At 34.3% G+C, this 13,890-nt stretch overlaps 2 protein-coding genes across 2 annotated transcripts; one reads left to right on the top strand and one right to left on the bottom strand.

Moving 5' to 3' along the window:
- On the top strand, positions 5,470 to 8,699 carry LOC110263243. The gene is made up of 2 exons (XM_021104273.1): positions 5,470 to 6,229; positions 8,564 to 8,699. Exons 1-2 carry the CDS (start codon positions 5,543 to 5,545, stop codon positions 8,567 to 8,569), a joined length of 693 nt encoding a protein of 230 aa, XP_020959932.1. The 5' UTR covers positions 5,470 to 5,542; the 3' UTR covers positions 8,570 to 8,699.
- On the bottom strand, positions 8,432 to 9,144 carry LOC107648101 (NAD(P)H-dependent 6'-deoxychalcone synthase-like). Its single transcript, XM_016352106.2, has 2 exons — positions 8,971 to 9,144; positions 8,432 to 8,826 (listed from the first exon to the last, which is right to left on the bottom strand). Exons 1-2 carry the CDS (start codon positions 9,142 to 9,144, stop codon positions 8,620 to 8,622), a joined length of 381 nt encoding a protein of 126 aa, XP_016207592.1. The 3' UTR covers positions 8,432 to 8,619.

Below are 13,890 nucleotides of genomic sequence, written 5' to 3'. Positions count from 1 at the left end.
TGTGTTGTGTTTTTTACACCCAAAATTAAGGTGTAAAGTGTAAACTGTAAAGTCAAATAAGAGATAAACAAGATTTATATTATATTAAAATTTAAAGATAACAATAAAATGAATGCCAACAAAAAGTTCCATTCAAAATTAAATAAATGTTTCGAAAAATATTTTTTAATTTTCTCTAGTCCAAAGTACGGGATGCTCTGTCATCAATTAGGAGTGACAATAGAGTGGGTAAAAACAGATTTTTATCTTATCCAATTTTATTTTATTCTACAATAATTTGCATCGAATTTACTTTGTTTCTATCTGTAGATAATAAAAAATTAAATTTTAATTTATTTCTAATTATATTACAATTAGCATTTAATGAATAATGCATAATTATACTTATTTAAAAAATATCTTAATTATAATTATATAAAAAGTTAAACATAAATTTATAATTCTAATTGCTATAAATATGATACTAACGTTCATAGTGGTAAATTGATATTGCAATAATTAATTTCTATAATTATTTTTGTACTACTAAAGGCTATATATAGTGTTTATTTGTGGTTAGTGAGTCTAAATCTAAGAATCAAAATATTTTTTTCTAATCTGTTATTCTTTTTTGATTGGACAATTGTTTCTAAGGAGCTTTGTAGGTCAAGTTTAAGTCACATCCCCTCTACGTTTTCTACGTTTGTCCAAAAATATTCGAAGTGGAGCATATAATGAGATCGAATTTCCTCAATTTAGGTTCAATTTTGAAAAATTCGTGCCAACTTTGAAGATGCAATTTAAAGATTGGTACTATATTTAAAATTTTTTTCTGTAAAGCTTTTTGTATTAAAAATAATTTTATAACATATTGTATTTTTTTTTTCAGAAACTACCGGTCTTTTGGTGCATTAATGCAATGCCATTGAAGAGAATAAAAATCAATTTAATTTGATAATTTTAACAAGAAAATAGTCTGAATTTGTACCGATTTTAAGTATTCGATCTTATGATGTTATTTCGGTTGATTATTACGAGAATGACTCTAATCTATACGTATCTAAGAATTAGAATAGATTAAATATTATTTAAATAATTTAATTCTAATATTGGTAGTTGATTAAATTAGTTTTAGAGAAATTTAAATTGTTGTCTCAATTTATATATTATGACTATTCTTTATGGATATGTTATTTTTAAACTTTTTAATATAATTTTTTTAAGTTTGTTTTCTTTTTTGATATATGTATCACCTGTTTTTTGTATTTCAGATTAGTAATGCAATTATTAAGAGAAATGTAATTCATCAATAAATTAGAATGATTAAAAGTTCAATTAAGATTAACTAACATCTATTTTGGACACAAGATTGATTAATTAAGATTAAGGCGTGAAAAAGAAAAAAGAGTCACAATACGTGATTTTGCTTTCTTGCTAATATATAAAAATACGTGAAAGAAAAAAAATTAAAATATCACCATTTAAAAAAAAATTGTTAATTATACATATGAAAAGGAATTGAAAAATATGCATGGATATAAAAAATAAAAAATTATTACTTGATTGTAGAATAAAAAATAATCATATATATATAAAAAAATAATCATAACAAAAAATAATTAGCATATGTGACTTAAATTTTTATATGTACAATTAATATATATATATATATAGTAAAATTATCTTTAAACTATTAGTATTATTAGTAAATTTTTAAAATTATTGACATATTATTAGTATATATAATAAGCAGTAAATTTTCTTTCATGTTTATTATTTAAAAAATTTATAATTTTCACGTAGTCTTTATTCTATTTTTTTTCCATACCTAATGACTATTGACTACGATCCTATTAATAGTATCACCTATAGTAGATTATATGAAGAGAAAGTATGAAAAATAAAGATAAAAATTATAAGGCTATAAAAAGTTCCATTCAAATTTGACAAGAGTAAGACGGTTTACATAGAAATAGTTCTAATAGATGATAAGATTAATTGATTCATTTACTAATTTTTTTCAAGTAATACTAAGTTCAATTTATAAATAGAGTTTAATTTTGATGCATTGACAGTGTAAAGCGTTTTACATAGTCGTGCAATCACATTCGTTCTTTTGGATGACCATTCACGCGGTCAATGTGAAATGTATTTATTTTTATTGATGTGTCATTACGTAATTGGATACACGTGTAAAACTACTTTACATTGTCAGTGTATCAAAATTAAATTCTTATAAATATTTGTAGTTCATATTTTAAGTTAATTTTATAAGTACACCATTTCACAAGTCAAAGACAATTCTTTTTAATAGCTTTGTAAATGCTAATAGCTTTTATATTTAATTTATTTTGCAATAATCTTACGAAAATTCTGAAATAATATTATTTTACAAAGGAAAAATGAGAGCGAGAGAGCGAGAGCGAGAGCGAGAGCAAGAGCAACAGAACGCTCGAGAGAGAGTGAGGTGGGGAAACACAACGGGGGGAACATATACACGGAACAAATATGATAAAGATCCTAGGGTTTGGAATAAAGAAGAGTATCAACAATTGGAGCTGGATTCTTTCACTGTCTTCATTGATAATTTGCCGGAGGACATATCAAAAAGAGAACTATTCAATATGTTCAAATGGACAGGCAGAATCATCGACATATATTTGTCACGGAAGAATAAAAATGGACATATCCATTTGTTTGCTTTTGTACGCTATACGACAAAAGGAGGAGCCTTGAAGGCTGTTGCACATATGAACAGGATGACGATGAGAGGTAAAAGAATATTTGTTGGAGAAGCCAAGTATAGAAGGGGAGATCGGGATCAAAATAAGAGGGGCAAAGAAGCGGGAGTCATCAACAAACAGGAGGCTGCAGGGAAAAATTCACAGACAAGGATCGAGAGAGGAGCTGAAGAGAAAGGTGCTAGGCAACCATCTAATGCCCCCGGAAAGGATCCGATTAACAATGGATTGACAAAGATGATAGAAGTACCGATAGCAAATGAGAATGTCGTCTGGCTACAGAGAAGTATTATAGGAGGCACGAAATTGGCGATTGATTTTAATAAATTACAGCAAAGGATTCATAGGGAATGGCCACATGTGACGCAAGTAAGGGAGTTGGGAGTGTATAAAGCAATGTTAACATTTGACACAGTGCTTAGTGCGGAAGAAGCTTACACCTTCAAAATGAATGATCTATTAAAATTGTTTCATATGGTATGGAGGTGGGACGAGACCGAGAAGAGCGAGTCTAGAAGAGTTTGGCTAGATTGCTACGGAGTTCCACTACATGCGTGGTCAAGAGACACCTTCCACAGAATAGGTGAGCAATGGGGTGAGGTGGTGGCATGTGATAAACTGACAGAATCGTGTACCTCATTCAGTGTGGGTAGAGTACTGATTGATACTTGTGTCTTCGACATGATCAACGAGTGGATTCATATTACAATAGGTACAAGTGGGTTTGACGTTCTTGTAAGAGAAGTGGGTGGAGAAGTGTATCGAGATGAATGCTTCCGGATGTGGCTGAAGAAATCAGAAGACAGGGACATGATGAATGGAGAAAATATGCAGGATGCAAGAACTAGGAGTTTATTGAATTATGGTGAAGAACAGAGGGTGGTTGGTCGGGACATGGCGGCAGTGCTGGCCGATGAACACAGGAATGACGGAAAGGACAAGGGCAGGACGGTAATTTCGCCGGCTGATTTAAACGAATGGAGTAACACAAATTCAAAAATTCAATATGATAACAGAAACAGTAATTACGAGGCATTAAAAGCAGGAGAGGATTTTCAGGGATCTTTCCACATTAATAAGGATATTGATTCGGAGGATACAGTATCAAATAATTATGAGGTCTGTTATGAAAACCAAACTTATGAGAATATAAGAAAGGAAAATGGGCTAGCAGCCTCTGGGCCCAATAAGCTTGTGATGGGGCATGAGGCATGGCTGTTGGAGAGGGCCTGCTGGAAGGCAGCAGCTGCTGGTCCATCAAACCGGGTAGGGCCTGACCCGGCTCCCAGTGCGACCCGGCAGGAGACGCGCGCCCTTCTCCAGCTTGCTACACGAACGGCGCAACCAAGCAGCGACTGGGCAGACGCGAAGAGGAGGGGACGGGCGGANNCTGTGGCCCTGCTAATCCGGCACGGGACGCAGCCGCTGGCAGTGGAAGTGACGCATAAGGAGCCTGGGTTCGAGGGCCGTGATCTTCACCGCAACAAGGAAGACGTTCGGGGACAGCAATACCACCTGGAGGAGGATGCAGGGAGGGCGGTGTCTGACAGGCTAGTAGGAGTGCGAAGTGCTGATGTGGAGGCCACCAAGGAAGGCTTAGATCGACGGCAGTGGAGACAGGAAATTGACAAATCTGTAAAACGAGCACAAACACAAATTGAATCCTGTAAGGTGGGAGAGGAGAGACTGATGAGTGTTGGAGCAGATGCGGGGAAATACACTAATGATGGCATAGTAAATACAACAGCAGAAGGAATTCATATACAAAGCAACACAGGATTGAGACTGAAGGAGGGGGGAACCCTGAGGGATGGTCGGCTTCAATGTAATGGGACTGGGCAAGAGGAAGAAACTGTGCACGGTACCAAATCAGAATCAGAGGTGGAGGCTGGAATGGATGGTGGTAATAAATCCTATAGAAAGGAACAACGACCAAGTTGGGAAGAGGAAATAGCAGAGAATAAAGAGGCTTGGAAATTAGCAGTAGAGTCAGGCGCTCAATGCAGTGATGAGGAGGACATTATGGCTATTTTACAAGAACAAAATGAAGCAATTGCTTTGAAGCGATGACAAGCAAAGCAGAAAGCAAAAGCCCGAAGAAGCCGGCCAAAAAATCGAAAACAGGTGTGCAATAATTTTGTTCAATGATTTTAAGTTCTTGGAATATAAGGGGATTGGGAGGTGTTGCCAAATTTAGTATGCTAAAGAACTTTAGGAGTAAGTTTAGATTGGAAATGTTGGGGTTGATAGAAACAAAGAAGGAGATGGTGACTAAGTTTGATGTTGCTCGTATCTGGGGAAGTGACAGAGCCAATTGGAAATTTGTAAGTTCAGTTGGGGCATATGGAGGGTTATTATTAATATGGGATGAAACGGTTTTTAAGTTGTATAACTGCTATAAAGGAGATAGATGGATGTGTATAGAAGGAGTTGTGGTGAAAGACAATTTTCATTGTGCGATTTGCCTAGTGTATGGACCGCATGTGAGAAGGGAAAAGACTTCAATGTGGGAAGAACTAAGTTATATTGCAGGACTATGTCAGGTACCTTTTTGTTACTTGTGGGATTTTAATGAAATTCTGCATTTGGAAGAAAGAAAAGGAGCGACCAGCCTATCAGCGTCTGCGGAAGATTTCAGAACATGGATAAATGACATGGAACTAATTGATCTGGCACTAAACGATCGTAAGTACACTTGGTTCAGAGGACAGTCGTGCAGTCGTATTGATAGGAGTCTAGTTTCTTTGGGGTGGCTAGATGTATATCCAGAGACGCGCCTGAAAGGAGGCCCAAGAGGTTTATCAGATCACTGCCCTTTGATCATGGAAGATAGTAGAAAATTTGATGGCCCGAGACCATTCCGAAGCTTGGATTCGTGGTTCACACATGAAGGGTTCTTGAGAATGGTGAAAGAAGAATGGAGGGGATTAGGTAACATGCAATTCCTAGAGAAGATGAAAGCACTGTCAGCCCCACTCCGCATATGGCATAAACAGCATTTTGGAAATATGAATGAGAGAATAAAAAGGTTTGAGGCAGAAATACAGAAGGTGGATGATATGGTTAGTAGTGGGCACTATGATGGTACAATGGAGGCAAGGAGAAGGGCACTAGTGAAGTGCTGTGAAAAGTGGTATGTGAGACAGGAGATGCACTGGAAGCAAATGTCTAGGTCGCGGCATGCTAAAGAGATGGACAGGAACACAACCTATTTCCACAAGATTGCATCGGCAAGAAGAAGGAATAACCGGATTGAGTCTTTGATAATCAATGGAAGGATAGTCAGGAATCAAGCAAGAATCAAAGTTGCAATTCAGGACTTCTATAAAAGACTGTACCACCAGGAAAGTTCTCCAAGTGTAAGCTTTAGAGATGGATTAGTTAATCGATTGGGGAGGGAGGAAGCGAAGGCTTTAGAGGTGTTACCATCAGTAGAAGAGGTGAAAGAGGCAGTGTGGGATTGTGAATCTTCTAAGGCTCCAGGGAGTGATGGGTATAACATGAATTTTGTAAAAAAGTGTTGGAATGAGATAGGAGCAGAATTCACTACAGCTGTGATGGCTTTCTTTGAGACAGCAAGACTACCGACAGGCTCTAATATCACATGGGTAGCACTGACACCGAAATTTGTTGGGGCTAAGGAGATTAAAGACCTCAGACCTATTAGCATGGTTGGATGTGTATATAAGGTTATCTCTAAATTGTTGACACGGAGAATGAGGAGTGTGATGCCAGGCTTAGTTGGAGAATCACAGAGTGCCTTTGTGAAGGGAAGGAAGATACATGATGGAGCTCTAATTGCATGTGAAACGGTGCAATGGCTGAAACAGAAAAAGAAGGCATCAGCGATTATCAAAGTGGTGGATGTGCTTAACCGGATGATCGGGGAGGCAGTGAGGAACGGTCGGATATCTCCACTTTTAGTCGGGAGGGATAATATAGAGTTGTCACACTTGCAATTTGCTTATGACACTATATTATTTTGTCCACCGGAGGAGAAGACGGTGAGAAACTATAAGAGACTTCTGAGGTATTTTGAATTGATGTCTGGGTTGAGCATCAATTTTGAGAAGTCCAACTTGATACCGGTGAACTGCAGTCAGGAGTGGGTAAGTCGAATGTGTCAACTACTAGGATGCCAGGAGGCAGCACTACCGGTGAGGTATCTTGGAATTAGCCTAGGTGCAAACCCACGGCTAGTAAAAACTTGGAAGCCGGTCCTAGATAAGGTGGAGGAAAAAGTAAGCTTGTGGAAAGCGAAGGTTCTTAGTAAGGCTGGAAAGCTGGTGCTCATTAAGTCAGTGCTCAATAGCCTACCTATCTACTACCTGAGCTTGTATAAGATGCCAACTGCAGTTGCACGAAGAATCATTTTCTTGCAGCGGAGGTTCTTTTGGGGGAAGGATGATGGACGACCTGGGATGGCTCTCGTGAAGTGGGAAGTGGTCCAGGCGCCAAAGAAGCTGGGAGGGTTGGGGGTGGGTGATGCAGTGGTCCGCAATACTGCCTTACTATTTAAATGGTGGTGGCGATTCTCAAAGGAGGACTGTCCTCTATGGAAGAAGATTGTGTGCTCCTGTAACAGTTTGAACCCGACTCACTTGTTGTCAACTCAGGAGTTACCAAGGAGAGAGGGCCCGTGGAGAGACATATGTCAAATACAAATAAAGGAGCAACATGTCAAACAGAAGATGATTGATGGTCTTGCCATGGAAGTAGGAGATGGTAGATCAACCAGGTTCTGGGAGGATACATGGCTCCAAGTGGGAAAGTTGAAAGACTCCTTTCCGAGACTCTTCATGATTTCAAACCAAAAAGGATCCGTAATTGGGGATTGTGGGTTCTGGGATGGGATAGAGTGGGTTTGGCACTTCCAATGGAGGAGGGAACTCCGCCAATGGGAGACTGATACTTTGGATCAGCTGCTTCACATCTTGCAATCTGTTAGATTAGTTGCAGATGTACAAGACAGAGTGGTGTGGAAATTTGGCAAGGAAGGAGTTTATTCTACTAACTCATTTGTGCAGGTTTTGCAGGAAGAGACCATGAATGAGGAGCTTGTGAGCTATACTTTCACGAAGGAAATTTGGAAAGGATTAGTCCCACCGCGGATCGAGTTGTTCGTTTGGTTTGTATTGATAGGCAGGGTCAACACAAAGGATCGGCTAAGTAGACTGGAAATCCTACAACAGAATGATAATGTGTGCGTGTTGTGTAAAAAAGGTGTTGAAAACATACAACACTTATTTGTTACGTGTGAGCACTCTTGGCAGGTGTGGTGTGCATGGATATCGGCATTTGGACAAGAGTGGACTGCTCCCGGTACTTTGAAAGACCACTTTGAGAGTTGGCGAGTTATGCCGATGAGAAGCGAGCAACGCAAGTTTTGGCTAGTTGGGTTCTTCTCAATAATATGGATTATTTGACTACGACGGAATGAAGTCATATTTCAGAGCAAGACAACAGGAGTTGTAGAGTGTGTAGATCAATCGTTTTCATGTGCTACAGAGTGGTATAGAAAATAACTCATATGGTCGATGGCTATGCCGGAGATAACATAAGAGTTATTTATCTTTTATGATTTGTGTCTTTTGTTCCACTATGAGTGTTGAGCTCTTTTTTTTTAAAAAAAAAAACTTATGTTGAATTCACAACAGAACGCACTAATTGATAAACATACATTTGACCCTCATTGCAAAGGCAAAAGCAGATAAAATCATCAAAATAATTATTTCAATTTCAGTTATTTAATTTTACTAGTACAACAAAAACTAATAAAGCACCATGCATCCCAAAACTAGTACAAGTCTTTGAAACTGGATGAGAAGGTGGATTTATTGTAGCAATAAAAATGCTGAAACTTAAACTAAAGTACGAATGATTTGTTGTGAATACATATCTAATTTTCTCCATCAAATAGGTCAACTATAACAAGTGTAGTTGGACCATTACTTCCTTTCCGCGTCTGTTTGATTTGATTAATCTTTTGATAGTCATCATTGGTAAGTGAAAAATCAAATATTTCTAAGTTTTCTTTCATTCTCTCTTTATTATAGCTCTTCACCGCAAAAGTTACATCCTGTTCGTACAACCACCTAAGGCTCACCTGTAACAAATTCAAAAGAATTACATTAGTTAACTGAGTTCTTTAATAAAATGATTAATGGAGAGTTATATGTAGTGATGCCAAACAAATAAACAAGCTTAGAACTAGAATAATTGATGCATATCTTTGTTTATTTTTTTTTACCTGAGCAACAGTTTTCCCATGAGCTTGTGCAACGTCCTTGAGCAATTCACTACCCATAACATCGTTACTATCCCAAAAGGTTCCTCTTGCTCCCAAAGGAGAATATGCAGTTACAATTATACCCTTGGATTTGCAGTATTCTGTTAGATTCTTTTGTTGCCAGGAAGCATTCATCCCAACAACGCAAGTTTTGGCTAGTTGGGTTCTTCTCAATAATATGGATTATTTGACTACGACGGAATGAAGTCATATTTCAGAGCAAGACAACAGGAGTTGTAGAGTGTGTAGATCAATCGTTTTCATGTGCTACAGAGTGGTATAGAAAATAACTCATGTGGTCGATGGCTATGCCGGAGATAACATAAGAGTTATTTGTCTTCTATGATTTGTGTCTTTTGCTCCACCATGAGTGTTGAGCTCTTTCTTTCTTTCAAAAAAAAAAAAAATATTTTGCAATACGATAAAATTCATTGTTCAATCAAGTCAAAGACAATTCTTTTTAATAGCTTTGTAAATGCTAATAGCTTTTATATTTAATTTGTTTTGCAATACGATAAAATTCATTGTTCAATCAAGAATTATTTGACAAAAATATTTAAGAATGAATTGATAGAAAGGAAAGTCTATGTCTTCTCAAATTTTGAGATCGAGAAATCAAGCGGAATATATCTTCTGACTGTACACACGTGCAAAATATCTTTTAAGATAGAATCAGGTATAGTACATTTGGTCGATGATCGTAAAATTCTGGATAATCATTTTAATTTGCTTGCTCATGCTGATATATTGAAACAAACAAATGAACGATTCTACTTATTTGGTACATAATTAATTTATATTAACCCACACAAAATTATTTTCCTTTTGATTTTAAGTTTTGCCAAAAAATTGTATAATAGCATCATTTTATCGATAACAAAAATTTTAACAGTTTATTTATGAAAATATTTGAAATTGTATTGTGACTTTTTCAAAAGGTATATCCTTTTATTAATATACTATTATTAGTTTTATCGTTTAATATAAAATAAATCAGTAAATTCTTTTTATTTTATACACGTTCGAAGTTATAATTTCTTATATTATTCACTCTTTGTTCTTAATTTGGTACTTTTAATTCAATTTTTTTGTTCAATTAGATGTTATTAGATTCTTGACTAGAAAAGAAAAACTCATATCATGGTCAAAAATAGAGAGAAGTGACCAATACATTGTAATTGATCTTCATGATTTGTAGTATGTAAAATTTTAATATGAATATTTCTTTAGGTTATAATTATGTGTTGTGGTGCAAATTTTTTTTTCTTTATATGTTACTACTTACTCCCTTAATTCTCGCTTTCATTCAAAAATGAGAAAAAAATAAGATGTGCACTATGAGATCAATTTACAATCCAATTACTTGATCATTTATGTGATCACCAAACAACCGAATACATAATTTATTCTCTAATTTATAAAATTTAACAAAGACATTGGTAAACATATTGGTTTCGCATTTATTTATATATTTTATTTATTTATGTTATATTTGTAATTATATTATATCTATTTTTATCAATATATTTTTTTAAAAAATATCGTTAGTGTTAGCACATTGTGTATTAAATAAATTAAATGATAGAAACACGTAACTATTTTCTTTTTCAGTCAAGATTAAGTAAAATACTGTAATTTAGACTTACAATATCAACATATTAATAGTAAAATGAAAAAAAAATGTAATATTATATAAAAAAAATTTTAAATCATAATTTAAATATTTTAAACGGGATAATTTCATTTAGAGAATTCATAATTCAAACATAATTTTTATATATTTAATAGCTACATTCGAATTAATACATTTAATACTATATATAAAAAATACAAACAATGCATATTATATTATTTATTTATTAATTAAATTATTACAATTCAAATTAATTTTAATAAAATAATTTAAAATTATAATTTCAATTTTATCACGTGTATCACACGAGTTATTAAACTAAGTACCCACAGATTCAAATCATCAACGCCACTTTCCGTTTCATATGAATTCATGATCCGATTATTGATTCATTGAATGGTCAAATAATTCATTGGCACCTTCACACTGGCACGCAAATATTGACATATTGTTATTCAAATATGCGGGCCGAGTTAAAGGTTTTGCTTCCAGGGGTCCAACACGAAAGACATTATTTGAGAAGAGGCAAAAATAAATTATAAATAGATAAATAAAAGGTAAATTAATCTAATTTGAGTTGGTCTAATAATTAACTTACTAATTTATTTAAATAAATATTAAAAATAAAGATCCTTATGTTATAAAAATTATTTTGGGAAGTGGTCCCCCTCCACCCCTTGCCAATGAATATTAGGAATGACAAAATGGGGTGGATCGATTTGTCGAATCTGCCAAAAAAGATAGGTCAGTTAAGATTTAAAATCTGCCAAATAAAAAAAAAAATATGCTAAATCTGTATAGCTAAATTTGAGGGTTTTGATGGAGCGAAGCGGGCCAATCCGCCAGACTAAAGATTTTTATTTTTTTTATTAAATAAAAGAGTAATTAGTACGATAAAATTAATAATTATATAATTTTTAAATATTTTTTTATTTTTTGTTTTTATACTTTTTTTAGTTATTAATTTTATTTTATAATTTCGTATATATACTCAAATTATGTGACTTATTTTTTAAAATAAAGATGATTCTATTGACAAATATTATTTTGAACAATTTTATTGAAGTTAAAAATTAAAAAAATTTATCTATCATCCCCTTTTACAATTGAGCCTATCATACCAAGTAAAAAACGAATTTGCATGAGTTCCTCTTTCTTTTTCTTCCTTCACCGGCTTAGCTCAATCATTATAGTTTAATCCATCCTTTTCTTCTCGTTATTATTTGTGGGTGAGATAATAGATTAATAATAAATTGTTATATGATGTTTGTCTCTAGGTGATTGGCACATGGCTTACATAATCATGTACAAGGCTCGTGTTGTATCTGTTTAATTGTTCGGAGAAAGAGTCCATTTCCTGTCTTTTGTGAGATTCAAGGATTGGTGTAAAAGGATGGTATACGGTTGTTTATATTTAAGATTCAAGGATTGTGTAAAAGAATGGTCTGTTCTTTGCTTGTATTTTACCCATGAGGTTGATATTAGTTAGTATTTTTTACTTGTTTGAATTAGGCATTGTATTTTTAATTATTTATTTTTAAAATGGATATATAAGGATTTGAACCGAAATTTTGTTGGTGACTGTTCTCCTTTAACTCCTGAGAGCTCTGATAGATCGAAGTTATATCTCTAGGACAAGCATGTTTGCATCTCTATTTTTTTTTTGGCCCTTCCAGTCAAGGTCACCATTTCATATCATAAACAAGGTGTATAGAATCATCAACATTATGATGTATCAAAGTCGGTTGTCAGGCTTGGGTTTTGAAGGGTTTGACTTGGTTTGGTGTTTTGTTTGCCGCCGGCGGAAGTGGGGAAGAGGGAGAGTACATTAATGACAAACTTGATTGCTAGCTACCACTCTTCTATATTGCATCACTATCTGATACTAATAGTGGTAGGTTAACAAGAAACAAAATCATACATTTAGAATTCTTTTCTTTTTTATTCTATAGAATCCATGGCAAAAGGGAAGGGGTGTGTCTGTAAGGGTATAACTTGACAAAAAAGAAAAACTAAGGGGAATATAAATTAGAGAATAAGATAATTCATAATTGCCAATGATCAATTTTCTAGTGAGAAATTTGTCGTTTTTAGCAAAGTATCTGGTTTGTTTTCCTTGTTTTTAGGTGCATTCTTTGCTTGCTCAGCCCGGCTTCTCACTATACCATTGTCCAAACATTCTTTACAAAACCAAAATTTATCGGATAGTCATGTTGAAGACTGTGAAAGGAATCAATTTAATTCGACTTGATCTTAGTTTCCCTAGGCATTTCGGGTTGAACACTTGAACCTCACTCTCCAATTCACTGAAGCATAGCCTACTTTTGGCATTTGGACAAGTTAATAACTTAAAAACTTAACACTATATTTGGTTGGAGGGAAAATGAGTGGAAAGAAAATAGATGGAAAGAAAATGAATAAAAAATGATATTTTTCTTTGTTTGGTTATCAAAGAAAATAAGAAGGAAAGAAAATTCTTGTGTAGGTAGGGGTGTCCATGGATCGGATCCGATCTGCATATCCGCGGTGTTTATCCGAATCCGATCCGAAAATTGCGGATATGGATCCGATCCGCAAGGCCTTCGGATCGGATCCACACACTAATCGGATCGGATTGCGAATTTTGTGTTGGTATCCGCATATCCGATCCGCATATCCGCGTATCCGCAAAAATAAAGAAATAAATAAGTGAAATATTCTTTTTATGTTTTATTTTAACTAATAATTATCATATATGTTAAATTATTTTAATTTATTATTCAAGAAAAGTATGTTTAATATTATTTTAAAAGTAAACATATTTAAAAGAATAGAAAAAATAAATTTTATTGATATTTTTTTAATAAAAATAAGCTTTTAAAAATATTTTTGTGTTTTGCGGATATATCCGATATCCGATCCGATTCGATCCGCAAATATGCGGATCGGATCGGATCCAACCTTAAAAATTGCGGATATTGGATTCGATTCGATTCTTTCTTTTTATTTTCTTTTCTACATCCAAACAAAGTGTAAGAGGTAGTCAAATATTGATAAAAATAATAAATTTTATTAGTAATATAACTTATTTTATTTTTTATTGTTAAGTAAAAAAATATTATTTCAAGTTTTGATTAATTCCACTATCTCCTCGCACTCCTTCCTTTTACTGTTTTACATGCAACACAAGTTTCAAACGGGAGAAAGTTGATTAAACCTTAACCTGAAATATTTGATGAGTCATATTTGACATGACAAGGCACTGGCAG

This window comes from Arachis ipaensis, chromosome B06 (assembly GCF_000816755.2).
Source record: "Arachis ipaensis cultivar K30076 chromosome B06, Araip1.1, whole genome shotgun sequence".
NCBI lineage: Eukaryota > Viridiplantae > Streptophyta > Magnoliopsida > Fabales > Fabaceae > Arachis > Arachis ipaensis.
Note: the sequence above shows the minus strand (reverse complement) of the source record. Positions and strands in the feature narration are given on the sequence as shown.